General features: G+C 42.6%; 3 protein-coding genes across 4 annotated transcripts; 2 read left to right on the top strand and 1 right to left on the bottom strand.

Moving 5' to 3' along the window:
- The first annotated feature begins 385 nt into the window (after positions 1–385).
- On the top strand, positions 386–5,442 carry slc35d2 (solute carrier family 35 member D2). Its single transcript, XM_072387704.1, has 12 exons — positions 386–648; positions 1,867–1,900; positions 1,971–2,057; positions 2,152–2,219; positions 2,320–2,391; positions 2,568–2,636; positions 2,742–2,844; positions 3,053–3,145; positions 3,233–3,300; positions 3,413–3,491; positions 3,952–4,034; positions 5,180–5,442. The coding sequence occupies exons 1-12, from the start codon at positions 521–523 to the stop codon at positions 5,301–5,303; spliced, it is 1,008 nt and encodes a 335-aa protein (XP_072243805.1). The 5' UTR covers positions 386–520; the 3' UTR covers positions 5,304–5,442.
- A 44-nt stretch (positions 5,443–5,486) lies between these two features.
- On the bottom strand, positions 5,487–10,437 carry znf367 (zinc finger protein 367). Its single transcript, XM_072387705.1, has 5 exons — positions 9,884–10,437; positions 8,944–9,094; positions 8,215–8,334; positions 7,709–7,847; positions 5,487–7,595 (listed from the first exon to the last, which is right to left on the bottom strand). The coding sequence occupies exons 1-5, from the start codon at positions 10,160–10,162 to the stop codon at positions 7,337–7,339; spliced, it is 948 nt and encodes a 315-aa protein (XP_072243806.1). The 5' UTR covers positions 10,163–10,437; the 3' UTR covers positions 5,487–7,336.
- Positions 9,073–16,449, top strand: LOC140309725 (intracellular hyaluronan-binding protein 4-like). 2 transcript variants are annotated; one of them, XM_072387703.1, is made up of 9 exons: positions 9,073–9,121; positions 13,332–13,563; positions 13,887–14,034; positions 14,669–14,809; positions 14,914–14,985; positions 15,065–15,145; positions 15,395–15,566; positions 15,984–16,163; positions 16,298–16,449. In XM_072387703.1, exons 2-9 carry the CDS (start codon positions 13,338–13,340, stop codon positions 16,361–16,363), a joined length of 1,086 nt encoding a protein of 361 aa, XP_072243804.1. In that variant the 5' UTR covers positions 9,073–9,121; positions 13,332–13,337; the 3' UTR covers positions 16,364–16,449. The 2 variants fall into 2 exon arrangements, with proteins under 2 accessions (XP_072243804.1, XP_072243803.1); XM_072387702.1 differs by lacking the exon at positions 9,073–9,121 and adding an exon at positions 13,073–13,220.
- Positions 16,450–16,490: the final 41 nt, after the last annotated feature.

Raw genomic sequence — 16,490 nt, forward strand, 5'->3', positions numbered from 1 at the left:
GTGGTTGCGGTGAGCCAGATGTGGACCAAAGAAAAAGCAGGTTTGAGTGGATTTGTGGTATACTTGTGGGTGAGCCAGCCACACTCATTCTGACTCAAGGCCAGATGTGAACCATTAAAAAAAACCTGCAGATGTTCAGGCCTACTTTTTAGGGTTCGTTTCTTAAAGGTTCTCTGAGGATGATTGTTTGCTTGCGTCACGTCGGTGCATCACGCACAACTTTTAGTTCCACTGTGTTTTCTTTAGGACATACTCGCGGCACAAGGCCCAATGCTGATGCAGTGTGTAGGGTTGCGTTATTTCATCATCTAATGGTAGAAGGGTTGGGTGTTAAGATTATAGCTTGACTCCCCCTCTGAATTATGTAACAGTGTGAGGACCGCCCACCTGTCCCTTCCCTTTCCTATGTGGCCAATGTTATCAGGAAATACAACTAACAGTCACTATACCGCGAATCGCCGCACTTTAGTAAAGAAAAACTCTAAGAAAACTCCAATAGGTGTGTTTTTGTTGTCCAAGGATGTCTGCCGAAGCCTGCGGGGAAACTACGGAACACTCCGGAGTGCTAAAGTTCTCCTCGGCTCTGTTTTACGCCGGCAGTTCGTTTCTTATCACCGTGGTGAACAAAACCGTGCTGACGAGTTTCAGGTGGGTCGTATTTTTCCTCTCCTTTCCATCATGTCCCGCTTACAGCATTAACGGAGGAAACTCGTGCAATTGTGCGGGGAAAGGAAGTAGCCTACACCCTCTTTCATTTCTTATGTCATACATATCAGGACATAATTAGCAACCATCCGGTCCTTAACGTGTCTTTAAAGGACGTAAATACAACCTCAGATGAGCACTTGGCATCACTTTTTTTAAATCCTTCTTTTTTTTTCTTCTTTTTTTTTTAAAGAAAACAAAAACTAAGTAAAAAATGCAGAGGCAGCGTGTGGGGAAATTTTAAGTGGATTCTCACGTGTTGCATGGGAATTAAGAGAGTAAGAAGCAGCCAGGCGCTACTAATCAGATGCTTTTGATTACTGATCATCAGCAGGTGTGAGTACCTGTATCAAAACACAAGTCTTGGCGCTTGGTTTTACAATTAGAAAAAAAAAGACTGAACAAATATGGCTTTTTTGACAGCTTAGATGGATGAAACCAGAGATGTTTGGTCATAATAACGTCCAGCACCACATCTGGAGAAAACCACACAGCATATCAGCCGAAACATCTCACACCAACTGTCAAGTACAACGTTGGAGGTTCTGATGGCTAAAGTGTGGCTTTTAACTTGGTTCATGCAACGGAGCAATGACTCCAAGGACAACGGCAGAACTACAACAGAGCGGCTGAAAAAAAGAAAAGAAACCAAGTGTCAACGACCCAGTCAGAGTCCAGACCTCCACCCAGCTGACGTCCTGCGGTGGGAGCTTAGGGGAGCAGCACATAAACAAGTTTGAGCAACACTGTATGGAGGGCATACGGTTTGCTCTACAGTGATGTTAGAGACTGATAATGTCACACAAAATGATCATTCCAAGTTACTGCTGATGAAGAGGGTTCTACAAGCTCTTGGATCATGAATGCACATGAGCTCTCCATAGCACAGGAGCAGCAGAGAGAAGGCAACAGATGTTCACAAACTGCATCTGCATTTTGCCTTAGTTTCTCTTACTGAATAATGAAATGTGATATGTCGAGTTGTTGTTCATATGAGGTTGTATTTGCCTAAGTTTAAGACCTGGCCTTAAAGGACCAGATGAGTTATCATTTTGCCTTGATTCACAAGACATTTGAACGGACATAGACTGTGGGTTTTTTTTTTTTTTTTTTGTGGAACATGGACTCAGGTCTGCCACTGTTTATGTGTTGGCTTTGCAGATTTCCCTCCTACTTGTGTCTGGGAATCGGACAGGTAGGTGGTCTAGATTTTCTCTTTGCCTCGATCGTAAAACACACACCCGCTCATCTTACGGTCCTTTCAGATGATCACCACCATTGTTGTCCTTTACGTTGCCAAAATGAACAAAACCGTGGAGTTTCAGGATTTTGACAGGAGCATTTTCCTAAAAGTAAGCGGTTCTCATTCCACAAAAAAGCTCTTCATATTTCGGTTTCTAAGTTGTTATTTTTCATACATGTGTTATGTCCACACTTTCTTGACAGATTTTCCCTCTTCCTTTGCTCTATGTTGGGAACCATGTAACAGGACTGGCAAGCACCAAAAAACTCAGGTTTTTAACCAGTTTGGATGTTGTTTTCATTTAGTGAATTTAAGATGTTTCACAGTAATCACTGGCGGGGTCTTACCAAAAAACATGTTGTCTTTTCCAGTTTACCCATGTTCACCGTCTTACGAAAATTCACCATACTGATGACAATGGTCTTGGAAGTATTTATATTAAGGTAAGACGTCTGTGAGTGAACTGCTCTGAATGGATTGTAAAATATGAAATATTTGGCACTTTGGGAGATTTTTACTTAGTTTATTGGAGCTGGGAAATAACAATGTCAGTTGTTGCTATTTGCCACTTTAATTTTTTTAGTTTTGATCTTAATGTTGTAGTTTTTCCTTTTTATAGGAAAACCTTTCCAAGACGCATTGTTTACAGCATTGTGGCCATAGTCTTTGGTGCCGTTGTTGCTGCAAGGTATGGACTTTTATTCATGCACATGCATTTTAGTTGGAGTTTATGACCTGCTCGTGTAACAAAAGAAACGCCTACATTTCCCTCCATCTCCATCATCCCTACCAGCTCTGACCTGGCCTTTGATGTGGAGGGCTACACTTTCATTCTGCTCAACGATGCCTTCACTGCAGCCAATGGTGTGTACACCAAGAAGAAACTTGGCGATCAGGTACCCGTCCCAGCTCATTGTGCACAGTTCGTCTCTTACTGTGGTTCTAAGAACTGTGTGCTGATGATTTATATTTTTCTTTTCTGCTTAGAAAAAAAAAAGGCTAACAAAGTGGGACATCAGAATAAACTGTCCATCTGAATTCAGTCTCTGTGCATGCTTGATCTGTTGTCATATATAAAGTTTTCCTCTTTTCTTTTCTGCTTAGGGCCTTGGAAAGTATGGTGTCTTGTTTTACAACGCACTTATCATTGTCGTCCCCACTCTCTTGGCAAGCGCATTCACTGGTGATTTACAAAAGGTGCAGTTTGTGTCTGTGAACAGCTGTTTTTGTGCTCCAAAGCTGGATGCTTTCCTGCCTGACCACCTTATTTGGTTTTATCCACAGGCTATCACATTTAAGGACTGGGTTAACTTCACATTTGTCTGTTGTTTTCTTATGTCCTGCTTCATGGGGTATGTCACAATAATTCAATATGAACTTTTCAGTTACAGTCACACCGTTTATACAACGCTGCATATCATACTTTTATAACCCTTACATTATTCCTCACTTCTGTTTCCTCAGGTTCGTCTTGATGTACTCCATAATCCTGTGCAGCTATTATAACTCAGCACTTACTACCTCAGTAGTCGGAGCAATAAAGGTAAGTACCCTGTGATAAGGATGGCATTTTTATACTATAAGAAACACACTGTGCAGTTCTCTGAACGTGGATCTGTATTCCAGTGAGAGACATGTTCAACTGACTGTAAAGAACAAACATGAACAAAAAAAGTTTCTATATCTGGGTGCACAATGAACAGATATATAACTGAAGTATAACGTTATTTCATATATCACAGATCATATTAATAAGAATAAGAAGTTCCAGGGTTTAGACTTTACTTGAAAAATACATCAGTCACCGTCTGGCTTGAGATCTGTGCCTAAAATATGTTTTTAGTTCACTGCGATGGACGAACGTTCCACATTTTTATGTTTTTGAGATGGTTTTTTGTTTGTTTTTTCATCACTGTTAAATGACGGACAGAAAACTCTCAGAACATGTGTGATAAATTCCTCATATCCACCAAGTTGCCCTGATACATTCAAATTTTCTCCAGAATGTTGCTGTAGCGTATATTGGCATTTTTGTTGGTGGAGACTACCTCTTCTCTTGGACTAACTTCCTTGGCTTGACCATTTGGTAAGAATTTTTCCTCACCAGTTTAGTTTTTTTTTTTTTTTTTTAAATATATATTTATAATTTCTTAACAAACTCTGATTGAATTGTGTCTATCTTCTTGATGTTACCATTACGATTTCTTAAACTTAATTCAATGCTGGTTTGGATGCCGTGCTGTTTGTTTCTGTTGGTAATGTTGGCATTTTTTAAACATGCTATGATAAGTAACCATGCCAACGGACAGTTGTTTACCTTCGGCTGATGAATCTTTCCAAAACCCATCTAACGCTCAGGATAAGACCCCAAATCCAGAAGTTTAAACCATTTTTTCCTTTGTCCTTATGGGGAATGTGAGATCACAGGCAAATGAAACGGATAAATTTGACACTTTGAAAATAACAACTAATTAGCTGGTAAATGTTGGCACAGTTAAGTCACATTTACCTGCACAAGGCTACTCCCTATATGTTAGTTCAAAGGGTCTCAGTTAGAAGCGGTTAAGACACGAGGCAAATTTTCCTGTCATAGTTATAATTTTAGTAAAATCACGGCATCATTTGAGTTCAGGGCTGTTTGGGTGCAAGAACATGCAGTATTCCAGATTCTAATGAACGAGCAGACAGAGACAAATGAGTGAGGCTGGAGGGAGTGCAGTGCTGTTGACGGAGTGTTCCTGCACCACAGTTAGGTAACGGTTTGCTTTCCGTCCATGTTGGCCACCAGGAAAGTACACCTGTGTTACTCTGGTAGCTGTATGTGTCACTGCCAACACTGCATTTGATGTCACAAGCTCAGTTGTTGCCAAGCTACCACCAACCCCTTGTTCTCTGGATATTTGAGCCACACCTCTCTTTGCTACACTTTCAACCTTCCATCAGTTTGTCAAATGGTTTTCAGTTGCATTTACTGCTTTTCTTTTCCCTCAATTTATACCCCGACAGTATAATGTCCTTTTGGAGATAACTGTTTTATTCAATCCGGTTTCTTAATGGACTTGAATATCACGTAAAAGCTCAAAGCTTTACCCCTGTACATAAGATTTATCAACATGCTGAATATACCTGCTGGTTTTGTCTGAGCGTAGCACATTGTCAGTCACTCTAGAGCTAGTAGTAGCAGCGTTACATGGTGTGACACATGTATTGCTTCTCTCTTTTTCTTTACAGTATGTCAGGTGGACTAGTGTACTCATACCTCATCTTTAACAACAACCAATCATCCGGAAGTAACAAAGGAGGAGGCGAGGAGCATAAGATTTCCATCACCGAAGAATCATCAAGGAAGAATTAAGCCAAACTTTTTTATCATTTGCCACTTGCTGGCATTGTTCTGCTCCATATTGGAGCATCATGTTGCTTCTACCCATATATTTTTATGTGTATTTAAAAAAAAAAAAACATTATACATTAATGGGGCTATTTAATTAACCAAAAGAGAACCTGAATAAATGTACAAGAAGCACAACAATCTGGGTCAGATTCAGTTAATGTTTATTGGAAATCAACAATGATATAACAATGTGGACAGCCTGTCAGAAATCTCAACTTTAAACTGTGGAATGAAACGGCTACCAGCAAGCAGGATCTTCCTATATACTCAAACATGATAACTGCTGGAGGATGTTAGCGGAGGCGAAAACTGAAACTAAAAATGAAAACTTCAAAGCTCTTTGCAGATAGTGTGCGCACTCCATGTTCTAGCAAACACTACATTTATATATTAAATACCATCATTTTCTCTAACCACTAAACGAGCATGGGACCGAAGATGCTTCCAAATAAACTATGATTGAGCAAATAATTTGGCTTCTTTAAAAAAAAAAAAAGAGGAGATCTGTTCGCCTTCCAGTTTCAGCTCGAAAAGGGTCATTAGTTTATCGGATTCGAAACGACCAGATAGAGGCGCGGCAGCTTTGAGAGGCTTTGTACAGTGTTAAAAGACGTAGTGTTGCTAAAATAAAAAAAAAAAGTTTTTTTTTTTTTTTTTTTAAAGATGGGGAAGGGAACAAAATGAACCAAAAAAACCAACCATCCAGCACTACAGGTGCCTTTTTCTTGGATACAAACAATACATCTAATCTTCACTGCATTGCAAGCTTAATCCAAGATGTATTAAAAGGGGGGTAAGTGCTTAGTCGAGATTGAATTCTGGGATCTTTGTCACAATATTTCCCTTTTATAGAATGATTCCAGCGCTTGAACATAATAAGATGTCAGCCAGAGGAGAAGCCCGCTGAAATAAATAGCTCAATATTCAAAACTGAAATGAGATGACAAAGTCGCCACACACTACTACGGTGCCACGTTGATATCAGATCTGGTCTGCCACCTTTTAATATAAAAGATGACGGACATCCCTTGTTAAACGATTGTTTTTTGTTATGATGTAACGAGGAAAACGGCCTCTAAAATGTGGTGAAATATAAATTAATTCAAACCAAAGAATACAGATGACTGCTTGTCTGGCCCCATACTTCTCAGGCCAAATAGAACCATAAGTACAGATTGAGACTGTAAAAATCTGTAAAAGTTCAGATTTAATGAAAGCTTCTGCATGATCATACCTCTGGATTAGGCTTGCAATGATCACCTCGCATTCATCTATTAAACCCATGTCACGTGACAGACTTATCCCCCCTGACTTTGTCGCTGCTCACCCACCTTCGCGCACCACTTTTTAAATAAAGTTGTACCGGTGGGGCTAAAACTATTTGACGTTAACTCTCAGTCCATTACGACGACCACCGCTGTCATCGGTGGCAGAGGAATGGGCCATAAAACACCGGAGATGAAAACTTGAAACACGGGGAGAGGCCATCTTAACATGTCCTATTTTTGACCGCACCCTGTATCATTCTGTCCATCCGAGCTTAATCCATATATACATCAATCATACACACTCTTTTACTCATAATATACTTAGAAAACTCGTTACCAAAGTGCAAACAAAACTTAAAAAAAAAACAAAATAGGTACTCTCTCTTTGCCTTTAGAAGACGGAAGAAAGAAAGACATTCTTCATGTTGTCAAACCTACAATTATAGCAGCCTAAAAGGATAAAATGAAAGCTGAATAAGGTGCTTTAGCTTGTGCCTTCCTGATGCTGAGGGGGGGGGGGAATGGATGATTTTGTGCAGAACACTGATCTCAGGCCAATTCAGCTCTTTTCTCTAAGTCTGCTTCCCACAGCTTTTATAAAGTAAACTAGTCACTGATCTGCATTTATGAACAATTTTAGCTACAGCATATGCAGGAAGGCAGGTTGGCAATGGAGATATGTGGGGTTGGGGGAAAGGGTCCAGGGTCAGGAAGAGGGGTGGGTCTTCAGGCAGACAGGTTGTTGGCCAGCTCAATGAGGGCCAGAGCGCCGTGGAGACGCTCTCGTTGCTCCTGGAGGCGGCGCTTGGCTGCTCCTCCCTGGTTGCCCTTCTCCTCCTCTGCGGGCTCCTCTTCCTCCCCGTTCTCCTCATCAGACTGGAGGAACTCCATGGGATCCTGCTGCTCTTGGTCCTGCGCTCTTGCCTTGCCCTGCGGCTTCACCTTGGTGGTCGCCGGGGCGCGCTGCTCACGGGTTCGCCAGTACCTGCGAGGACAAACGGTGCATTAACACACAAAAGGCCAGTAATAACATTAAATAAATACACTGCGTTTCCGCTCAGGTCAACTTTAGGTAGGTGGGGTCCTGCGTTCACTTACTTAGCCAGCCACTCTGCCACGGCCTTGTTATCCACAGACTGAGCCTTCCCGAGGCCCGCCTTTGGTTCCTCCCGGTTCAGACGCGAGTAGGGATGCTTGGGGCAGTGGCGGTTGGCATGTGTGAACCTGTTGCCGCATCCTGCATGGAGAGCAACAGCCATGAGAAAATGCAGTGGACTTCTCTTTTAGAGGAGCCAAAATGCACACTGTGTGACTTTTGTGATCATTACTGTAGTGGAACTGAATAAATAAAAAAGTTCTGGCTGTAAGAGATTAAACTGAATGTTAAGAATCAAACACAAAGTAGCTATTTAGAAGTAACGCATTTACACAATAACAGCCGGTGTTGTGATTCTCAGGTACTTTCCAAATGCTCTTAGTATAACTGAGCCAGTAAAACGCTCCAGTTGGGGGCCGCTTTTCATGCTTATGGAAAGTACCTAAAAGTGGTCAAAAGTAAAAGCTAGAAATGTGTATTTGGCATGGCAATAAGAACTAAGCCCAACCTTTCTCTGAGCAGACAAAGGGTTTTTCTCCGGTGTGCAGTCGCTGGTGGGTCTTCAGCTGACCACTCTGGACAAACGCCTTCCCACAATTCGGGTAGTCGCACAAGTAGGGTCTTTCTCCTGGAATTGAATAAAGATGTTATGAGGGCAAATCTACCATCATCGGTACACACGCTTGATAATGCACTGTGCAGTCACAGCCAGCTCCCCCTGGCCGAGTTCACACCAAGCGCAACAAACCCAATCTGAGCCAAACAAACGAACCCGGTCAGATGAAATTATGTGCCCCCGATAGTCATCGCTCGTCTCGTGTTCGAATATTAATTCAGCATTTTCCATCTAGACGGAAAGCGGCAGTTCTGCAGCTTCACTCGCACCGTTTGAGCCGCTACAGAAAGTGATCATAGCTGGTAACTCTCTGCCAAGACTGGAGCGATTACTTTTCAGAACAACTTTGAGCGAGAGAAGCATGCTGTCTGTGGTCTCCTTTTAGGAAGAGAGAGCAAGCGTGGCTCAGTTGAATGGAATGCTGTATGAACATGTAGATACTTTTTCCACAGGTCCAAAACTCCTCTTTTGAAACCCCGTCCCCGTGGTTCGGCTAATTTTGGACTTCTAAAGTGTGACATGATCAGTTTTTCTAACTTGTCAAGGAGCGTGGGGTGTTTCTTTTTTTTGTCACAGCGCATCTGTTTATCCGCAAAGCACTCATCCGGCTCGCTCCCTCACCTGTGTGCGTCCTCTTGTGAGCCTGCAGAGACTTCTCTCGGGGGAACACTCGGTTGCAGATGTTACAGCGGATGCGGCTGGATGAAGTCTCCCCCTCACTTATCAGCTCCCGCACTGTGTCAGCTCGGGGTCGGCCTCTGCGGTTGGCATCCTAACAGCAAGAACACACACGAGCGGGGTGAAATACTCACTGGAAATCATTTCAGATTTCAATTGATCTCCCTAAAATGTAAAGCAAAAAAAAAAATAAAAATCTATCCATCAATGGACATAATAGATACTGTAATGCAACAAAGACCATTTCAGTGGCTTTGATCTGGAGGGACTGCAGCATTGTGTGAGTAATTTTCTCCTTCTAAGAGCTCACATGTTACATTGTAGCAAGGCGCACGTTTGTTCGTTGTAATTCATTCACATCCGGTTACATTTTTGGCGCGCGGCTCCACGTCATGTTGGAGCAGCTGCTTCAGAACCAGGAAGTAACTGGGGTTTAAAATCCACAATGTCACACCCTAATGCGCGGGCGTTTTTTTTTTTAAATGACTCTCCACCTCGGCCTTATTAAGGCTGAATGTAATCCGTTTCACTGCTTTAAGTACAAGCATTGTTTAGAAAAATATGACTCTTTGTCTCTGTCTTGACTTATTGATCCTCCAAGACTACTTGTTTTGGGGGGTAATGGGTGTCTTTAAAGTTATCAGTATCACTGTAAACTTGCTTTATATGTCAATGGTATAAGTATAAGCTGGTTACACTTAGTTTTTTTAAAATAAAGTTTTATATTGTGTTACAAGCGTGTTAAGATGCTGTCAACAGTACCGCTATTACAAATAATAACATCATCCATTGAATGCCGCTGTTAGCACAACAGCGCCATTGTGCTAGGTAACTTAACATTTTAATTTCTCTATTTTTCTTCTTCTTTTTTTTTTTTTTTTACCTTGTTCTGGTCTGGCGACGGAGCCGTGTCCGCTTCTCTGGCCGTCTGAGTCCCAGTAGGGGATGAAGCCCCGCTCACCGAGCCCGGGCTCAGAGTCACATTGTGGGCGTTCTCCCCCCATTTCCACGGGTAGACCATGAAGTCGCTGAATCCGGGACTCGTCGGCGTCAGGGACTCCGCTTTCCGGGGTTTGATCGGGGTCGTCTTGATGACGGACACCAGCACTCTTTTGGGCGAGTCGTTGCAGAAAATAACGTGCGGCTGCTTGTTATCGGCCATGGTGAGTTTGTAGAAAGAAAAAAACGCAGCTACTCCCAAAAACTATAAAAGTAACTGTTTGTAAAAAAAAAAAAAAAAAAAAAAAAAAAAAAAACGAGAAGCAAAGCTCATAAATAGCGCCGCAGTTTAATCTGGGGTGAATACGTCCTTCATTTCCAAAGAGGAAAATAAAAAAATCGCTGGTCCCTACAATGTATCAGTGGAAGTTACCAGACTCAGAGGACAGTCGCTGAGGGCCGTCTGATCTGTCTGAATGAGCCCACAAGCGCGCCGTCCCGCGTTGCAAACTCCCGCCTGAGCCACTTGGTGACCAATTGCCGGTAGGAATCTAATTTGCATGCCAAAAGTAACCAATCGCAACTGGGATGTTGTCATAGTGAAAATGTTCGCGTGAGCCAATAACAAAACAGAGAATCTCTCTCTGTACAGCGATTGGTTGAGAAGTTTTTGTCCAATGACATTTAAACGCTTCATGCGCGCTCTGGTAAGTCGACACCGACATTGACCAATGAGAACAAGCAGAGGGCACGGTATAGCCAATGAGACTGAAGGGCGGCTAATTTTACGTTGCAGACGAACAGATGGCTCTTTCCCGCGCTGAGGAATATGTTTATGTTATTACATGTTTTGTAGCTTTAAAGGGAAACCAAGGCCCAGAGGCGCCAAAGTTACGTAATCATTTCAGGGCGGAAATAGTTGGACAAAGGGCCTACTGTGTGAGAGGAATAGAAACAGAAACTCATGATTTTTAGAAATTTGGTTTTCTTTTGTTAAAATTGGAATACTTTAACATAGGACTTAACCTCATCACACACCCCCCAAAACCAATATTCATAAATTATTTAATTTGTCCATATATAAAACATTGAATATACTATAGATAGATAGATGGCTGTGCATTGACAAAAATAATTCGGGGGAAAATAATCTACAAAAAAAGTAAACAAAAAGTTTAAGTAAACACAGACAGTTGTGCAAAGAACTATGTTACGTACAAAAAGCAGTGCAGGCGAAGGCAGTAAGAACTTGTATATTTATATTAACATTACATAAAGATATGAAGTGCACTGGTCTGTTGATCTGTTACACAGTAATGAGCTGTTCAGAGTTATGGTGAATAGTAGGAAGGTTGTCCTAAAGAGTTCCTTTTTAAAGAGGAGCTGAATGAGTCTGCTGGAGATCAATATCTGCTGCCTATGCGGTATGTCAGGGAAGGAATAGATTGTCCATGATGGAGAGTAGTTTTTCTTAGTGATGTCCCATCCCTCACTTACTCAAACATCTCCATGTCCTGTCCAACTATTTTACCAGCTTTATGAATGAGTTTATTTGTCCTACTAACACCTCTGGCACTGATGCTGCTCTCCCAGTAGGCCACTGCACAGGAGATAGCACTCACCACCCCGAACTGGTAGGAAATCTCCAGCATCGTACTACACACTGTGAGGGTTCTGAGTTTCATCAAAAAATAGAGTCTGCTCACCTTCTTCCAGTGCACAACATCTGTGTTGGTGTTCACTTAAGTGCTTGTACTACTCTACAACTTCAGTCTCCTTACCCATGATTAGTAATAAGTACACCATACAGATTGCACTTTCTCTCTTTTCTTTCATAACATTCCCTGTTTGTCCTGTTTATAAAGTTTGTCTTGTGGAATTATGCAACAGTTACCATTTACACTGTGACTGAGTTGTCTGTTAATCTGTCCCGACAAGAGCACCAGTAAAATAAACCGCATGTAGAGCCTCATCTCTTGGAGGCCACACAGTAGCTACACATTTAGTTACTTTTCCAAATACTCATTAATACTGACACCCTTCATGGCATTTTCAAGAGTGCCTTAACACTCGTGAAAGAGCTCGGCACCCCAAACTTGTAGTTTCTACTCTGACCACTAGACTTAAACCAAGTTTCACCACAAAATTTCCCCTGATTCATCTTCCTGATGAGGCTGATCCAGTTTAATCAGGTTTCAGTTAGGCAATCCAAAATATACAAGCATACAGATTATAGAGGATGAACATTGCACAAAGTCTAAGTGTGGTGGCGCAAACAATAGTAAAATCATCAGGAATGGCTTCGCACAGATTTATACAGGTAAGTGGAGGCCATATGTAAAGGCAATGTAAATTTCCTTCTTATTATCCATAAAGTGCTTTCACTTCCCTCTACCAGTGAAATGTTCCACGTGCCTCTGGCAGCGATGCAAGTCTAAAGCACGACTGATCAAGCCTTGTGCTTATCAGTTGGAGGTGTGTTCTTTCCATGACATCTATCTCATAGATACACTTCTATCGAACGGTATGGTTGAAGAAAAAAAATTTACTTTGATACTAGCTATGAAGGGGTGAAATGCACTTTGCGACTAAACTGAAGGGCTAACCTTAGTGCCAGAGATAGACTACTAAATGGTAACACCATTACTTGGCAGCCATTGAACTACGCAAATTAGTTAACTTTCTTCTAAAAACCAACACCAGCCCTTTTTTTAATGTCTTAATAAGTGAGCATATAGATAATACTGTGCCATGGCCAAACCCAAACGTAGCTATCTGCCAGACTAAAATATTAAAGGCCAGTAGACCTAACTTGAAGTCAGTCAAGACAGAAGAAAATAGGAAGTGTTTGCAGGCAGTTTGGGATGGGAAGTACTTTCCAAAAGCTGAGGTTTGTGCTCTTTATTTCCAGCTGACTACTCCAACTACTCCAACTTTTAAACGAAAATAACATTTCAGAACGCTTGCCAGATGTTTGTTGAAAGTAATGTTTCGTACTGATTGAACAAGTTTCTCTTATTCTTCTGCCTTGTGCCGAAAGAAGCCAGGCAGACACAGCAGAGAAGAGTCCACCGCCTTTTAAAAGAGCTGGGGCCCGCGCACTGTATATTGATCAGTGAATAGCTCTAGCCTATTGATGATCAGAGGGGCGTGGCGTCGCTTGTGCCCACACGTGCAAACATTTAAAAGTGTCCACAAACTGCAGAGAGCGTTTTGCTGAGTGTTCGCTGGTGCTGTTCTGTCCGCGCCTCCTTTATTCCTCATATCTGGGCTGGAAAACGGTACCGTGTTTGTGTTTTTACCTCGTAAATTGGTACTTGCGAGTTATGCCCTGACGCTGAGCAGAAAAGCAGCATTTTTAACTATGCTTTGTCCATCACGCGCACTGACAGGTTCAAATGCTGCCGGACGCCTTCGGGTGCGCTGTGGCGAACAGGTTCGGGAATCTTCTCGACGACGACGCTGACCCGTTCGATTTGATCAGCAAGGTGGAAACGGAGAAAGAGAAGAAGAAGAATAAGAAAGGCGAGGGGGGGAAACTGAAGCAGAAAAAGCCGAATCAGAAGGAATCCCAGAAGGAAAGGCGCGCCCCGATGACGTTGGATGGTCAAGAGCAGGCTCCAGGTAGGCTAACAGAGGCGCATCCCAAATCCAAAACTGTTTTGTGCAGCCGGTAGGTGCCGGATATCCAGACTGGGTTGTCCAGCCAAGAGTAACCAGTCTGCGCAAGCTTTGTCAGCTGCTTATCATGCAAGGTCAGCGAAGTTGCTCGGGCTTTGCTGTCAGACTAGTTTTCCACGTACAGTAGCGCCTCTCCTCATTTTGCAGCCTGGACCCAAATAACACGGCTAGTTTTACATTTTCTAAAAATGTTAGAATTCTAAATATACCTTTTTTGGAGGTATATCAAAGCACACAGATCACTAGCTCACGGTTTTTGTCCTCAGTGCATAAGCAGCAGGGGGGTCACGCACCGGTGACTGAGAGCAGAGATGGCAGAGAGGCGGCCCAGAGGGGTATGAAGAGGGCTGCTGCTGCTGCTGGGCAACGCAGAGCTAACCAGGAGGAACAACCTCTGGAGTTCTCCATCTCCAAGTATGCAATCTTGGGGTAAACTCTGCACTGTTGTGTCCAGGGTCTATGCAGACTGAGAGCATATAAAATAAAATAATAATTGCAGTGTAATGTTGTATTTGCTAAATCCCAAACCTCCTTAGACATGTTTTTTCTTTTACTGCATTGCATGTTTTATTTATTTTTTAAGTCCCATTTCCCCCAACTATGTAATGCCTTCTGAAGTAGAGAAGGTTTTCTAGTGAAAACCAGTTTGTTCTACTACAAAGAGTTAATTTTCTACTGTCCATGGGTTTGGTTTTACCGTCTTAGTCTTTTAGCTTTTGTGTAGTAATATTAACCAACATTATTGTCACCTGTAACCTTACATGGCAACCGTCTAACAATAGATGAGCATAATGCTGGGATCGTCTTGGAATCCTGAGTAATTTCCATCCTTTTTTGGTGATTGGTAACAATAAACACCTTGTCATCTCTGTTTAGGAACTTGGGTCTGCCAAAGAAACCTGGTTGGGCTCTGCTCTTTGCCACATAGTTGCGTGCTCAACTCTGACATGACGTTGCATAGAAACATATCTGTTCTTGCTCCAGTTGGGTTTGAACTGTTGGTGCTGCTGCAGGAATAAAACTGAGTGTTACCCTCTCCGGTTGCCAGGCCCGTCTATAATGATGACTCCGACCTCAGGGGCAGAGGCGGGAACAGAGGTAGGAGAGGAGCAAGAGGCGGAGGATACCCAAGGAACCTGGAATACTTCAATCCTAGAGGCAAGAGGGAATTTGATCGACGTAATGTAACGTAAGCCTCGTAGTTCATGTAACAATCCAATTTAAACGGCTGCTTTTTAAGAGATCCCCACGTAACGCTGTGTTGACACAGATGATTGATTCTGATGATTGCAGAGGTATCTCTCCAGAGGAAAAGCGAGGAGGCAGAGGACCCTGGAACTGGGGATGTGTTGAGGAAGCTGCAAGGTAAGTAAACTGCAACATGGTAATGGCATATATTACACCTTTGATGCAATAGACACATTCATTCGGTTTCTGTCTGAAGTGAACTGATGGAGGTGACGCCCGGCGCTGCTGTCAAATCTGAGGAGCTCGAAACGGCTGTGGATGAGGAGAATCTGAACGTGTGAGTTAAAGATGGATAGGCTAGAAAATTCAGAAGTGTGCTAATGGTGGAGGCATTTTGACTGGGCTGCAAAAAACATTGCCCTCTTCTAGATTCCACATTTAATGCATCCTCTAGCTCCCACCAAGACAGCAGTATGGTGAGGAAAAAGCACCAGTCTTGCTAATCCGTGTCAGACCAGATGAAAATATTAGGCAGTCAAATGTAAGTACGTGGATCGACCATTTTGGTTTGCTTGAATTACTATAGAACAACGGATGAAGACAAGGAGATGGTAGTCCGGGTTGCCATGGAGATGACTCTGGATGAGTGGAAGGTCCTGCAGGCGACAGATCGTCCTAAAGCGGAGTTTAATATCCGCAAAGCCGACCACAAGATTCCCTCCAAAGCCAAGGTTATCCACCAGTCCAAGCACCTGGAGGTGAGAAAGAACTTGATGGAATTTTGTTTGCAAGCCATACAGCCCATGTGGGGTACGGTGACGTGATATGAAATGTAACCACTGGCCAAAAATTCGGCTTTATTTTGCATCTAGCTGATTGGCAGAAACATGGCACCAACATAAAAGCTGTCAGTGGAAACTGTAAGAAGGATTATAAAACTCCAAGAATGTAATTTATTTCAGCGTGTGGCTGTTACCACTCAGCTTTGACTAAAATTTCTACTACCGTAGTTCAATCTCTTTCTGTCAGAGGTTTTAGGATGTAGACAAATGACCAAGCTGAAAACCATAGGTGGATGACACTCCTGAATCTTGGTTATGAGTCACAATCTTATGCATCTAATTGAAGATGGCTTAAAGATTGAGGGATTCTAGCACTTGTCTTTTTTGTCCCAGAACCCAAAGGAGACTCTGGGGGATGAGGGAAACTTCTTGCGCAGGTCTGTGAATGACATCACCTCCCTCTTGGACATTAACTTTGGAAGTCTTGGGCGCCCATGTCGTGGGGGCCGAGGAAGGGGAGGACGAGGTGGTCAAAGTACTCGCCTTGAAAGAGCCGAGCCCGTGATGGAGAGGGTACGTTATCTTAAGGGAGTAGCACTGAGACTTTGAGTTAAAACCCAGTTTGCTTCATTTTTCATATATATTCCAAAAAAACTAGGACCAGATGGCTAATGGAATCTTGTTTTGTTTTTTTCCCCCCTCATTAGGAGGATGATATGGCGCCCGATCCTGATAACCCAGACGACTTCCCAGCACTACCAACTGGAAGATAACTAAATTCACTTCTTTAGCTCTTGCTACAAAAAGATTCACGTTTCTGTTGTACTGACTGCACACAATAAATGCTTTTGCAAAGTTATTTGTTTTTGATTGAAACTCTCTAAGATGGCCTGTAGCGGC

The sequence above is a fragment of the Leuresthes tenuis genome, unplaced genomic scaffold, assembly GCF_036924035.1.
Source record: "Leuresthes tenuis unplaced genomic scaffold, fLeuTen1.0.hap1 SCAF_6, whole genome shotgun sequence".
NCBI lineage: Eukaryota > Metazoa > Chordata > Actinopteri > Atheriniformes > Atherinopsidae > Leuresthes > Leuresthes tenuis.

Excerpts from the sequence above, each read along its gene's own strand:
- znf367 (XM_072387705.1), bottom strand. The coding sequence starts at position 10,162 with ATGGCCGATAACAAGCAGCCGCACGTTATTTTCTGCAACGACTCGCCC. Across the intron at positions 9,095-9,883 it reads CGTCGCCAGACCAGAACAAG|GATGCCAACCGCAGAGGCCG; the intron begins GTAAAAAAAAAA and ends TCTTGCTGTTAG. Across the intron at positions 8,335-8,943 it reads TCACAAGAGGACGCACACAG|GAGAAAGACCCTACTTGTGC; the intron begins GTGAGGGAGCGA and ends ATTCAATTCCAG.
- slc35d2 (XM_072387704.1), top strand. The coding sequence starts at position 521 with ATGTCTGCCGAAGCCTGCGGGGAAACTACGGAACACTCCGGAGTGCTA. Across the intron at positions 3,146-3,232 it reads TCACTGGTGATTTACAAAAG|GCTATCACATTTAAGGACTG; the intron begins GTGCAGTTTGTG and ends TTTTATCCACAG. Across the intron at positions 3,301-3,412 it reads CTTATGTCCTGCTTCATGGG|GTTCGTCTTGATGTACTCCA; the intron begins GTATGTCACAAT and ends CTGTTTCCTCAG.
- LOC140309725 (XM_072387703.1), top strand. The coding sequence starts at position 13,338 with ATGCTGCCGGACGCCTTCGGGTGCGCTGTGGCGAACAGGTTCGGGAAT. Across the intron at positions 14,986-15,064 it reads TGTGTTGAGGAAGCTGCAAG|TGAACTGATGGAGGTGACGC; the intron begins GTAAGTAAACTG and ends TTCTGTCTGAAG. Across the intron at positions 15,567-15,983 it reads ACCAGTCCAAGCACCTGGAG|AACCCAAAGGAGACTCTGGG; the intron begins GTGAGAAAGAAC and ends TTTTTGTCCCAG.